A 14805-nucleotide genomic window follows, 5' to 3' on the forward strand; every position below is an offset into this window, starting at 1 on the left:
TAGTTCTGATTCACTAGAGTAAAGTTTTATTCGGGGGGGGTGGTGACCACTGGAAAAACCTGGAGATCACTCATTTACTCTTACTGTAGTACTTGTGGTATAGATGGGTTCGGGATTTGTGTGTGTGTGTGTGTGTGTGTGTGTGTGTGTGTGTGTGTGTGTGTGTGTGTGTGTGTGTGTGTGTGTGTGTGTGTGTGTCTGGATGTTCTTGCTGTGGGGGCTTAAGCAGGGGAATGAAGCGTGTCAATATGTGTGTGTGTGTGTGTGTGTGTGTGTGTGTGTGTGCGTGTGTGCGTGTGTGTGTGTGTGTGTGTGTGTGTGTCTGTGTGTGTTTGTGTTGAAGCATGCATGGAGGTGAATAGGTAATTTTTTTCTCTGAGTGCATTCAGCTGTAGGGGGGTTCTTGTTTGCTGATGAGTGAATGTAAGTGAATCAGAATTCTGGGAGAGTGTGTGTGTGTGTGTGTGTGTGTGTGTGTGTGTGTGTGTGTGTGTGTGTGTGTGTGTGTGTGTGTGTGTGTGTGTGTGTGTGTGTGTGTGTAGGAGAGGTGTCATTGCTAATAAAAACACTGGGCTGGTAAGGAATGACAGTGTATGTGATTGCAGTACATGCTAATGAGTACATAATAATGTCTTTCTCATTGCTGCCATGCCTTTCTGAATTGCAACTGGAGATCTTCTGCAATAACATTCATAAAACTTCTAGTTTAGTATCCATAATTGGTTGGCATTCCTGCTAATAGTATAATGCAATGTAGTTCTCCTATCAGACTGATACCACAAAAGTAGTGGTTTCTTACCATCTAGCAATGAAGGCCTATGTCTGTGTTGACTTATATAGGTATACGTATGGTTTATTCATTCATGATGAACTATGCATATTTTCTTCATTTTTTATCACTATTCTGGGTGTTAGTATTGCTACTTACCTGTAGAAACTTTTACTCAGCAGTAACCTCTGGGAGTATTTTGTGGCTAATCTTGGGCTTATTGTTACGAAAGTTAAGTTTTTTTTAACAGTTGTTAGGAAATGTCAACGGGCCATCAAATTTCCATGTTGAATGGATAAAACCTCTGAATGTTTGGGTCTTTAGGCACTTAGGTGTACTTATGATGGAGTAGACATAATTGCAACCTTGTCTAGAATAGTCATATGAAGGCATGCTTGGCCTACACCTGAAAATATACCTGAAGAAGTGAAGGCACAGATTTTGGACACACCTGTTACAGGTGATCTCAATTTTTATTTCCTGTTTCCAAAATAGTTAAAGTACAGTGAATAGAAGAGTAAGCTGAAGTCTCAGCATCAAGAAAAATATCTTTCCGGTCTTCCCTCTATCCCTAGAAACAATTCTTGTTGAGATATCTGCACATCATCAACAATACTCCTATGTTAGATGTCATAAGCTTTGGTTGGCATAATGTTTAAGCTGCTTACCTTACCAACACAAGGTACAGGGATTGGTTCTAACATCACCTAGTTAACTGGGCTTAAAATGACCCATAAGGGCAGTTAGCCTAGTACTAATTTATGTAGAGATGAAACTGTATAGGTGTTAGTATTTTCCTGTCCCTTCTTTACTCAGAGTGCTCTGCTTTGGTTTATATTATTCTGCTGCCAGGCTTACATGTATTTATTTAATTTAAAACTGTAACTTTTTAGTATATATGTTAATGTACGTAATGTTTAGCTTGATTTCCCTCCTCAGTTTTGTTACCTTTATTTCCCTTTGATTTGATTATATCTAAGCAAATCATAATATTAGTGCAGTTGATGTAGCAGTATTTCTTCCACTGAGCTTACATCTGTATTTATAGCAGCAGCTGATATAGCTGTTATGTTATCATGGTAGAGCACTAATCAAACAGACCAATGTCAGACAGAAAGTAACTGGTGTCACATTTTCTTAGCTAGGATTATAAATTCCAATCAAATTAAAAGATAACAAAACAGTATACTAGTACAATATTCGATAACTGTTATTTAGTGTAGGCATATTACCAATGACTAAGCAGTCTGTTAGTGTATGTTCCAAAAAGAGAGAAAAGGATAGGCGTACGAGGCTAAGATGGTAATGAGGGTGTTTACTTATTTACAATACATAGTTGTTCATTGGTAAGATTAAGTTTTGAGTTTCAAGAATTATGGAACATTCATGACCTGCATCATTCTTGAAACAGATAGTTATTTATTTCTAACAATGCAGAAGTCACATTTAGTTTTACAGCTTAAATCAACATGGATAATTTTGCATGTAGCAATTTCTTCGGGCCTGATAATTTTGTTCTCAGCGCAAGTGACCACGAACACTGAGAGCAGGCTGAGAACAGGTCTTTTGAAATCTAGTCCTCAGTTTAAGCCTGTTTATGTACAGGCCTTACACCAAAGTAACTCACTTACACTAAGAGCAGGTCTTTCAGAATTCAGGGCAGAGTTACATTGAGAGCAACACTTTCAGAATCTGGGCCTTCCTTTTCTATACAAAAATTATAGGAAATATTTGGTGATATACTTTCCTTTGACATATTAACTCTTTCTGTGGTACAATGTTTATTCGACACCTTGCAGTGTTTTTTTTCTGATTAGACTGCAAGTTAACACTGTTATTCTTGCTGTCATATTTTCTTCGTTAGTTAATTTTCTAGCCAATGGCAGAGCTCATTCTCTGTATTTTGTTTGTCTATCCTACCAATTTGTATGACTGGAACCATCTTTTTTTGTTACACATGTTTAAGTCTACTGTGTCATATTGCATGCCAGTATACACTGAACATTTTATACAACTTCATTTATGTTGTAAGCATTAGAAAAGTCATTTACTGGTTAAGCTAGTTCCATATTCCACTTGCCAGAAGAAGATAGTATTGCTTGAGGAACTACCCATATGTTATGATCATCATAGGATACTCGTCTAATGGCTGTGGCCTCTTACAAGCCTAGCCAAGTGTTTATCCCCAAAAAAGAAACCTGCTAACCCTGTCAATGAGGGACACAGGTGGAATGCCTGGGACAAATTTGTGATTTCCCATCCATTCATCAGGGTTCCACTTGAAGAGGGTCAGCGACGTACTTTGTTTGACATGTATGTGGAGTATATTTCAGAGACGAGGCAGCATCTGGGAGACAAACTTGTCTCTCTAGCAGGTTTTGTTAATGTTGCATACTAGATTTAGGCCTTTTGATTGGGTAATCCACAAGGAGTTAGACTTATGGAGGGTCTAAAATTGCCTTGTAGACAAGACACAGATCACCTCTGAGCAATCTGTACGATACCGAGTAGAGTGATAGTGATTTGAGCCTGTCCACATAGGACAGGTGTTTGAGGCCATGGATTCTCATTTAGGAGGTATTTTAGTGGCCTTTCCAGTTGGTGCAGGTGTTTGGAGAGTTACATACCAAATGGGGCGTTGTACTCAATTATTGGCCTAATGAGGGAGGAGTACAGAGAGGTAATAACCTCCTTTTTTCTAGATGCAGTCCCGTTACTTATGAGATGAAACAAGTAAAAGGCTTTTCTGACCACTGCCGCTACATGATGGTCGAATGTGAGATTGTTATTAACCTGTGTACGCAGGTCTCTCTCCACATGTTAAGTACTTAGGGGGTTGCCATTGATGTGGTAATCACTAGTGACCATGTTTTTGCCAAATGCTATGATAATACATTTTTTTGCATTTAACTTAAGACAGTGACTTTGGCACCAGTCATTTGTTGCTGTGAGGCCCTCTTGATCTAGTGTTACAGTGATGATTTTTAAGGAAGACAGTACAGTTGTGAGAACGTATACTTGCCATAACAGAAAATCTAATGGCAACAGAAAATCTTTAAGCTATGGTGACTATAACAAAATTCCATCTTCCAGGTTTCATAGAGAGATCATATTTCTCTTAGGGATTTTATATACAATGAAGTTTAATGCAGAGATATTACACAATATTTAACTGAATGATTTGATCACTGACTTTCCAGAATAGTACACAATTTACATTTTAACCGTTTATTCTGCAGCACACATGCTTACAAATCTCTGCTAATCCGACCTAAACAAACTTGATAGTTGTTATAATAAGATAGCCAAATTCACTAAAACCTCTCCCATCAGAACACATCACTGTGAATGCCTAAAAAACCTCAATTGGCTAGAACTACCACTACTACTTCAACTCAATCAACTATTACTAGCCCACAAAATAATACATAACTCTGAAAACACCCCAGCCCTACAAAATCTTTTGCAACCCTATACAACCGCAAAGCCCTTGAGATCTAGCACACAAAACCTCCTCAAAGTAACCAAATATAACAATGAAGCTGGTAAGTCTGTTTACAGCCATTGTATAGCAAAAAACCTGGAACTCCCTTCCTGCCCATATAACTGACAACAAATCCCCATCACAGTTCAAGAAACTTGTTATAACTCACTTTTTGAATAATCAACTGTGCTCCTGTATCCCCCCTGGCTAATGTCTCATAAGAACACTTCACCTAACTAAAGTAACTCTGCTAAGCCAACCAATCATAGTACTGTACCCACTTAGGACTGTTAATCTACTGCTCATCCCATCTCTCTAGGAATTAGGGAAAACTACCCCTGCAATGTTGTGCTTTCCATAAGCAACTAAAACCAAGAGAAGACATATTGTAAATCAATGTGTTATCCTTCTCAACTAAAACCAGGTGAAAACATTTAGTAAATCAATTTGTTATCCTTTTCAACTAAAACCAGGCAAAGACATATAGTAGATCAATTTGTTATCCTTCTCAGCTATAGCAAGCATCACCTGCTCTCTCTGAGCCTTATTCTATGTCTCTCTGCTTTTACTCTGATAATAAATCTATCACAGGAATCTTAAACTTAGAATATCTTCTAAAATGTAATATTATATTGTAGAGAACAAATGTATCCTATCTGTTAGTTATTATGTATGTCAAAGTCTCTTCTGTGGGAATTGTATGTCAAAAGTCTGTCCTTAAAACTATGTTTTGTAAAGAATTGTTCTCTTGGAGCTTTTCTCCCTGGGCCTCCACTGAAAATGGACTTGTAATCCAGTTGGACTCTCCCCGTCAACAAATGTAAAATAAATAAATAAAAATAAATAAATATGTATTCTAACAGAAATATTTCTCTTTTCCTCTACATTCAGTAACTGTTATTGAATTTTGTTTTCTTTCTGGATGAAATTTCTAAAAACATTTATTGAAATATTTGTCTTGGGCTGATGGACTTGTCTGAGCTCACACAATCAATATACAGTGGATATAGAAAGTGTACATACCCCTGTTAAAATGTCAGGTTTTTGTGACATAAAAAAAAGAGACAACAATAAATAATTTCAAAACTTTTCCCACCTTTAATGTGACCTATAACCTGACACTTCAATTGAAAAACAAACAAATCTGTAAGGGAAAAAATATAAAAAAATAAAAAACTTACAATACGCTGGTTGCATAAGTGTGCACACCTTTAAACTAATACTTTGTTGAAGCACCTTTTGATTTAATTAAAGCATTCAGTCTTCTTGAGTACACACCTGCCATCAAATAAAGAGACTCTGATTAACCCCAAATAAAGTTCAGTTGTCTTAGGAGGATTTTCCTGAGATTTACACAGTTGCTTGCTACAGCAAAAGCCATGGTTCGCAGAGTGCTTACAAAACATCAAAGGGATGTCATTGTTGAAAGGTATCAGTCAGGAGAACGGTACAAAAAAATTTCAACAGCATTGGATATACCATGGAACACAGTGAAGACAGTCATCAAAAAGTGGAGAAAATATGAGACAACAGTGACATTGCAAAGAACTGGACATCCATCCAAAATTGATGAAAAGGCAAGACAAAAACTGGTCAGTGAGGCTGCCAGGAGACCTACAGCAACACTGAAGGAGCTGCAGGAATTTCTGGCAAGTACTGGTTGTGTACTACATGTGACAACAATCTCCCGTATTCTCCATGTCTGGACTATGGGGTAGGGTTGCAAGACGGAAGCCTTTTCTTACACAGAAAAACATTCAGGCCCAGCTAAAATTTGCAAAACAATACATCAAGTCTTCCAAAAGCATGTGGGAAAATGTGTTATGATCTGATGAGACCAAAGCTGAACTTTCTGGCTACAATTCCAAAAGGCGCGTTTGGGGCAAACAACATTTCACATCACTAAAAGAACACCATCCCCACGGTTAAGCATGGTAGTGGCAGTATCATGCTTTGGGGTTGCTTTTCTTCAGCTGGAACTGGAACTTTAGTCAAGGTGGAGGGAATTATGAACAGTTCCAAATACTAGTCACTTTTGGCCCAAACCTTCAGGCGTCTGCTAGAAAGCTGATGCTGAAGAGGAATTTCACCTTTCAACACGACAGTGACCCCAAGCATACATGCAAATCAACAAAAGAATGGCTTTGCCATAAGAAAATTAAAGTTTTGGAATGGCCCAGCCAGAGCCCAGACCTAAATCTAATAGAAAATCTGTGGGGTGACCTGAAGAGGGCTGTGCACAAGAGATACCCTCGCAATCTGACAGATTTGGAGTGCTTTTGCAAGGAAGAGTGGGAAAATATTGCCAAGTCAGGATGTGCCATGCTGATAGATTCTTGCCCAAGAAGTAATGAAATCAAAAGGTGCTTCAGCAAAATATTAGTTTAAGGGCGTGCACACACAACAAAATATTAGTTTAAGGGCGTGCACACACAACAAAATATTAGTTTAAGGGCGTGCACACACAACAAAGTATTAGTTTAAGGGCGTGCACACACAACAAAGTATTAGTTTAAGGGTGTGCACACTTATGCAACCAGCTTATTGTACTTTTTTAATTTTTTTATATATATTTTTTCCCTAACAGATTTGTTTTTTTTTTTTCAATTGAATTGTACAGGTTATAGGTCACATTAAAGGTGGGAAAAGTTTTGAAGTGATTTTTTGTGGTCTCATTTTTTTCTATCACAAAACCTGGCCTTTTAACAGTGGTGTGTACACTTTTTACATCCACTGTACATACTTGATCTGACTCCTTTCGTACATGCAGTTTCAAGTGTAGCTAAACATTTAAATGCTAATTCAGTAGTACTAAGGGTTTTGAATTTTAGTCACTTTTACTGAACTTTGTAAGGCAGCAATTCAATTAGTTGTTTAATTAGAGAAATCTGTAAAAAATCATACATTTATAATAAGTTTGTTTTGTGATCGAATATTTATTTTTCTTACTGAAGTGTCAGCCTTTCTCTTTTCATGCAGTTGTTTTCTTAGCTTCATACAGATATTTCTTGCACACTTTCATGGTGCTGGATATATACATGTTTTCTCTACAGATGTATATTATATGCAAAGGTATGATTATTTGTTTCAGAGCCATTATTGTCATGGATCCTAGCATTATATTTTATCTCATATTAAATGTTTTACTATTGAAGAACTATTTCATTTTAAATTATGTTTGGGCTTAATATTTATTTTTCAGCATTATGTTTATTCTTCTGAGCGTACAGTGCTTACAATGTTGTCAGAGATCACTGTTGCAATATTGCTTACTAGTGGGACGCATCCTGTCAAGGATACCATATGTCTGGCCAGTCTACAAAAATATAGGCACCTCCTTCTCGCCACATAGGTCTGACCTATTATATATACACAGAACTGCATATTGGTACACAAGGGATGCAGCACATGACATTGCATGTCTGTCAACCACATTTCCAGCTACATTTGTTGTGGGCAGCCAAGAACCCTGTTGAGCCTTCTTCTTTTCTTTGTTTTTTTGTGGAAAATTACTATTATTTCACGTCATCTAGTATACCTTATATGAATACTCTCAACTCAAGAGTGTTTGCTGTATCTAGGACATGAATATAATTAGAAATTGTGTAAAATTTGCCATTTTTTTTCTATCTGAAACAATTAGAAGTAATTTAGCCTCTCTTATCTTTGCAATGAAGATAAATGATTGAATCTTTTAGTACAAGATAGAAGGGCAATTAAGTTGATTGTCACAGACATCCCTCAGCAGCCATGAAAGAGATCAAAAAATGTGAAAGAAGATACTAGCTCTCCATTTTTTCTGTCAGTCAAAGTGAGGAGACTCTTTTGAAGTCCATGATTACTCCACAAGTAGCTCAAATACTGCTCCTGTTCCCACTGTTGGGACCCCTCAGGAGGGCAACAAGAAGCAGGGTTCTAACATGTGTTTACCAGCTGATCAGTTGGCAGATGAGTCCATGAAGGGAGAACCAAGGACGGTTATCTCCGAGGGACCAGAGGTATTCCACAGATCCTTGGGTGAGAAAATGTACCAGGGATTCTTATGGGGGTACATCAGGAGTCACTTCCTCCTCACATTATTTCTGTGTAAGCAACAAAGAAAAGAAACCTAAAGGCAAAGCATGTATCCTATTCTATCAGCTCTACTGCTTGGGCTCCACAACAGAAGTGGTTCAAATTTTCTCAGGGGTGTTTTAAAGCCCTTACTTCTATGTAACCTCTTTACTTTCTTACTCCACATTCTACTTTACAGCCCTCAAAAAAGGAAAGACAGAGAACTTCCCTCTGAAGATAATTTATCTTCATATTTTGAACACGAGTATTTGGTCTACTTCTCTAAGGTTTAGTCCCCCCACAGAAGTAGCAAATTAATTGTCTCCTGACTCTTTACAAGAAACGTTATGTTTTGGTGATACTATTCATAAAATGCTGGAACACTTCAATAGAGAAAAAAATCAAGCGTCTGATATACAAACCAAAAAAAGTACTATGACTTATTACATATGTATCTTCAAAATACCTCTGAAATTCCTCCTGTCTTTGAGTCTTAGGAGGGCACTTTCTTTTCTGCTTCATTGGCACCTGAATCACAACCCCTTTAGGCCTAAGAAATCATAAGGGGTTCATAAAGTACCTGGCATTATTAAATATTTGTACAGAAATTCATCATATAATCCAAAAGTGGTTTCAGTGGAATATAATACAGCTTAACTAGTGCCTTCTTCTAATGCTTTAGTAAATGATAAAGGCATTTATGGTCATGGATGAATACAGAAAGAATACACTTCTGCCATCTTGTCTTTCTGTGCAGTTAATTACCAGGCATAAATCTGCTTCACAGAATATGCTGAACTTTTTCACATAGGTTGCGAGTGATTCCATTAAGCAGAATCTTTGGTCTTGACATGTTGATGTTAACACCAAACTTCTGGATTCTTGTTTAGACAAACATACTCTGGTTGAACCAGCTTCTGTTAAAATCATCCAAAAGTTACAAGAAAGGAGGGAAATAATGCAATATTTCCAACATTTTTTTTTCTTTCCAGCATTCCTAAGTTTCAGAGGAACTACCCTTCCAACTCTGTTCCCTTTTATGCAAAACTCAAAAAAAATAAATAAATTGCAACAACAGGTGAATTTTCAATTTTCCATCCATTGGTCAAAACTGCATTTGAATAGGCTGAAGGGAATAGCTTTTGTTTCACATGAATGGAGAGTCTAGCTCTCTCATATATTTTGATCTGTATACCACACCAATAGTTTTCATAAGCTTGCTAGCTCATATCGGTGCATTCTGCAGACCCCAAGGTAACCACATTTATCCTTACTTGAATGATTTCTTGATCCAGGCCTTTTCAGTCCAAACTCTTTGCAAGATTTCCAGTTTGTGATCAAGTCTTTGTTTCATCTAGGCTTCTTTCTGAATGTAAGTAAATCTACCCATCAGCCTTCCCAAAATCTAAGTCTTTTTGGGTTTCTCTTGGATACTTCCAGCATATTTCTGATAACCTTCTTTCTTTCACTCTGAAATCTAGAAATTACCTCAACAAGAGAGATTTTGACAAGTTTGGGGTACATGGCATGCACAATCTAAACATTCCTTTTGCAAGACTCCATATCTTCAAGATTCAATAGTATCTCATATTAATTTGGGCACACCACTGCCAACCTCCATCTTTTCCAATTCCTCTCTTGCCTTTTGTGAAGAAAGCACTTCATTTGTGGATCAACCAGATAACAGACATTCCAGGCATTCCTTTTGTTGTTCCATCTCCACTTCAGCTAGTCTCAACAGATTCTTCATAGGTTCATAGGTTCATAGGTTGGTACTAGGCTATCAGCCCTAGGGCCTATACAAGCCTAGCCATAACAATTCCCTGGCTATTTCTTCCCACATTATTTACTTTCCTGGACCCCTGACTAGCAGGGTGACTGACGTGATCCCTGGGGTGAATTTCCTTTCTCCCATCCAATCGTCAAGGTTCCTCTTGAAGAGGTCCAAAGAGGCACTCTGCTTTACATGTATGGGCAATCTATTCCAGAGTCTGGGGAGTCTCTGGGTCAGGAACCTATCCCTCCAGCATGTTTTGACAGTGTATTCAATGCGTATGAAAGCCCAGATAGTCTATTTCAAGCAAGACAGGTGTCACTATATAAACGTCGGAGAGACAAAAGCCCTGATCTTTCCCCTACAAGCTCTTCACCGTCACTGTTTTCCTGTAGATATGCATGCAGGCATGGGAAGTTTTTAGAGCAGATGTGTGAGCAGACTCCCTAAAGGCAGTGTTTAACAAGTACAGTATAAAATAAGTGAAGCAATCACCGACAGCCTCATTTTACCTATTTTCTGCATAGTGTTGGGTTGTCGCATCAAGTGTTGCCACTGCTTTTGTTTCAATACCATTGTCATACCTACCTTGACAGTCACACCTGACTGCTTAATCTGTCCTTTTCTTTGGTGGTCAGCCTCATTTCTTCTTACTTTCTTCATGTCTCTCACAAATCTTCTTCAGCAAATCATCTATTTTCTGCACATGTGACTCAGCCACAGTAATCTTTTCTCTATGACCTTCTCTGCAATTTGAGCTACTGTAGCTTCTGCCCTAATATAAATATTACTTTGTCTGTTTAAAAGCGTGCACCCTATCAGTCATTTCAGGCACTTAATCTCCATCACCACTAGTTTGCTCACCTGCTTTGCCTTCACTGCCTATGTTTCTGTACCATACAGTAGTACTGCTTGCACCACTATTTTGTACACCTTACTTTTCAGCTTCTGTGCCTTTCTTTTGTAACTTATTACCCTGACTTTCAGAGCCAGTTGGCTATAGCCCTTCTTTTAATCAAATAATTAAGGTAACTTTGTTAAAGAAGTGGCTTCCATTAATGATAGTTTTTTCTAGTTTTAAGGGACAGCAAGGGTAAAGAAAAGCTCAAGAAAAGTTAAAGCTTGTATAATGGAAGGCAGCAGGGATAGATACAGTATTGGTATCCCGGATTACAGATTCAGCATTATAAGCATTGAATACGTCTAATGTTTGACAGTCAACAGTACTACAAATATTTAGGAAGTACATCAGAAATCTCTACATGGTGGTGATTTACTTATTTGGAAGGAAGCATACCTCTCAACTGTCCAGATTTCCGCACAATGTCCACACTTTTGCATCAAATATTTGGTCTGTTTCTCATAAAATTTGTGGGTTTTTTGTCAAGTAAATGAGGGTTGGAGTCAATAAATAATGACAGATAATTGAGTTTTAGATTTCACAACTTTCAGAAAATATATTTAAATGCCGTACAAATTATTCTAGCAACTTTCTGAGTTTACAAAGCAATAATAAAGATATTTCCCTATTTTGGGCCTTTGTCCTTTACCCAATAGTTTTGACTTTGTCCAGATTTCTTTTACGGAGAGGCTGAGAGGTATGGACACAAAAATGAGTGGACTGCTTTTTTTTTTCAAAACAGACAAGGTAAATCTGCAAGTTTGAAATAGAGAGTAGGAAATATATAAGCAGGAAAATGTATAACTGTTGGTTTGGGTGAAGACTTGTCTGTGTATATGTATTTCTCTCATTGGTTATTTTCCAAAATAAATTTTGAATGCTTTGCTTGAATAGCCTGTTGTCATCCCATTCTTTGTAGTAAAAAAGTAACAGCTTTACAATGCATGAAACAACTCAGTGCTTTGATTGATATTATTACAGACATTTAGTTGAAGTTGAGATCGTCACAGCTGTTTTAATTCCGTTCCTGTGACTCCTATTTGGTTTTGGGCCAACTGTGCAGGTCACCAATACTTTAAAATTGCTGTATCACCTACACCAACATGAAGTAGTTTCAGCATTGATTATAATTAAAACAGTACTGGAGGTATTACCTTGCATAGAGAAGTGAGAGAAAATTTCCCCCTCCCAGAAAAATCTTAAAACTGTCTGTTGTATCAGTGCACTGCATCTTTAGAAAAGTCCAGCTTACAATATCCTTCACAGGTTCATAAGTTTGTAGGAAAGTACTTGGCTAGATGCCCTTGTGAGGCATTTTTAACCTAGCCAGTTTCCCTTTTTTGTACTAAATTAACCTATCCCATTTGGTTAGAGATAGGCCTTACCTATCCCATGGTCAATAATTATATATTTCCCATTATGAGAATAACTGAGTTCATAAAATATATAATTTAAGGGGTCCCATGCATAGGATAAAGCATTTAAGAACTGCCTCTCTCCATTAGAAGTACAGAGGGCAGTCCTGGGGTATATTTTTGTTTCCCATCCATATATGCAATTTGCACTTGAATATAGATACAGATTAACTTTCTTTTATGTGGATGGGGGGGGGGGGGTCTGTTCCAGAGCAGAGGTATTGCAAGATTCCTGAATGTGGATGGGGAGTCTGTTCAAGTGCAGAGTTATCCTTTGCAAGATATACCTTTCCTCCAAACCATTCTGTTGGTGTCTTTATGAAATCAACATATATCTTCTTAAATCAGATGTGTATTTAAATAACATGTGCAAAGCATAAATTTTGAGTAACTAGCTGTTCTTGATCATTTCTTCGTAGGTGTTTCCAGTACTGCTCTCACAAATGTTTCCAGTATGTCTATAACTGCTGTGGCTACCACAGGCAACACCACAACTTCTACCACCCATGCATCAACATCACAAGGTGACTAACACGCATTCAGTTACTGCAATCATACATTATCTCAGTTTGCCTAATGAGTATTAGGAACCATGTTCTCCTTGATTTGTACTTGACTACAAGTTGTATTATCAGGAAAAATGTCACTTTGGCTTACATTTGTTGCATTTTAGCTGTAGTTTAGATGCACATCAACCAAATGTTATTAACAACTATGTACGCAAGTTTCACTAACTACCTGGAAATGATAAAGCAAGGTAGATAGTCATAACTATGCAATGTTTAGATGATTGTTACTTCTGAGTTTTGAGGTTAAATGATGTACCATATGCCAGTGTCATTGCATCAGTTGACAGCATTTAGTTATTATTTGAGTAAGGATTGATTATTTTTGGTGACAAGGCAAGCCAGAAATGTGTGTGGGCAGTTTTCACTAAAGAAGTAAGAACAAATGATTGTGTATAGCAAATGATATAAGGAAGTTGCACAGGGATAATCTCTAAGCAAGTTCTCAAAGCATGTATTATTTAAATTCATAACAAAAAGATTATTAAAAAAAAAAAAAAAAAAAAACAGGTCATATTACAAAAGCAGTATTTATAACAGAGTGGATAGAATTGAATATCGTGGATTGGAAAAACATTTTGTGCTTACAGAACTGTATATTTATGGTAACGGCTTACCCCTTCATTGTTTTGCTTACGCTAATAATCTTTTTGTTATACAATTGGTGGTGGCTGTTTTATCTAGCGGAAGCATTCACTCCGTGTGTGTTCCTTGATTTTATTATTATTTAAATTCAAGTAAAGGGGTGGGTTAACTCTGAAAAAAGTAAGACATCCTACCTTCCATGCCAATACTGTTAGTTATATGACAAGTTTGCTAAAAGTTATCCCTAATTATGTACAATTTTATGTTATATTTTGAGACCAGGCAAGGTCTTGCTCTGGTCAGTTGTCTTTATACATCAGATATGCTGGCAACAACCACTCAAGAAATTACACAATGCATTTAACAAAATGGTCCACATAAACTGTTGTTGTGAATGCCAAGATAATTCTTTGTTGCTCTTCCCCCTCCTACTGTAAGTTACAATATACAGCTAATAACCAGCAATGTACCAGGAAAGAAATTTACTAGTTAAAACTTAACAACACTTCTTGATGTCTCAGTAACCTGTAATCATAGTTAAGCACTTTCTTCTCTTATTTATTTATTTAACATTTGTTAACAGGGAAAGTCCGACTTGGAACAAAGCCAGTTTTCAGTGGAAGCCTGGGGAGAAATGCTCCAGATGCATGTGTTTGTAAGATGGGCGGAAACCGGATCAACCGGAGGAAACCCACCTGAACGTAGGGAGGACATGCAGCCTCCACACAGAAGGCACTCCAGCCGAGAATTGAACTGGGAAAACACTTGCTGTGAGGCGACAATCCTACTGCTGCACCACTGTGACATCCCTTGACAGAGCTAGTTCAGCTGTAAGAAATTACAAATTTAAATACAAAATTCAACCATGATTAGTAGTTAAAAAAGTCACTCAGTTACATAGGTTCATAGGTTCATAGGTAGGTACTAGGCTATCGGCCCTGGGGCCTATACAAGCCCAGCCAAAAGGGTACCCTGGCTTTTGCCACCCAAGAAAATGATTTTTCTGTGCCACTGTTGAGCAGAGCCACAGAGGTGATCCCCGGGGTGAATTTCCTATTTACTATCCAATCATCAAGATTTTTCTTGAAGAGATGTTCAAAAAAAGTAGTTTTCTTGAGGAGATCTGTTGCAAAAAAACTTGTAAATTTGGGTGGCAACTCCTAACATAGTTTTGTTAATACTTCATTAAATCTAATACATTAAATATATACATGCATTTTAATGTCTATTATACAGATAAATCTTAAAAAGGATTGTA

At 37.4% G+C, this 14805-nt stretch overlaps 1 protein-coding gene across 1 annotated transcript in view; it reads left to right on the forward strand.

Annotated features, from left to right (window-relative positions):
• Positions 1-14805, forward strand: part of LOC122814279 (receptor-type tyrosine-protein phosphatase C-like) — a 2027173-nt gene that overhangs the window by 468989 nt on the left and 1543379 nt on the right. The window contains exon 12 of the mRNA XM_044086870.1: positions 12816-12920. Within this exon, the coding sequence (XP_043942805.1) occupies positions 12816-12920 (105 nt within the window). The remainder of the gene's footprint in view (positions 1-12815; positions 12921-14805) is intronic.

This window comes from Protopterus annectens, chromosome 10.part0, assembly GCF_019279795.1.
Source record: "Protopterus annectens isolate FY-2018-M chromosome 10.part0, PAN1.0, whole genome shotgun sequence".
Taxonomy (NCBI): Eukaryota; Metazoa; Chordata; order Ceratodontiformes; family Protopteridae; genus Protopterus; species Protopterus annectens.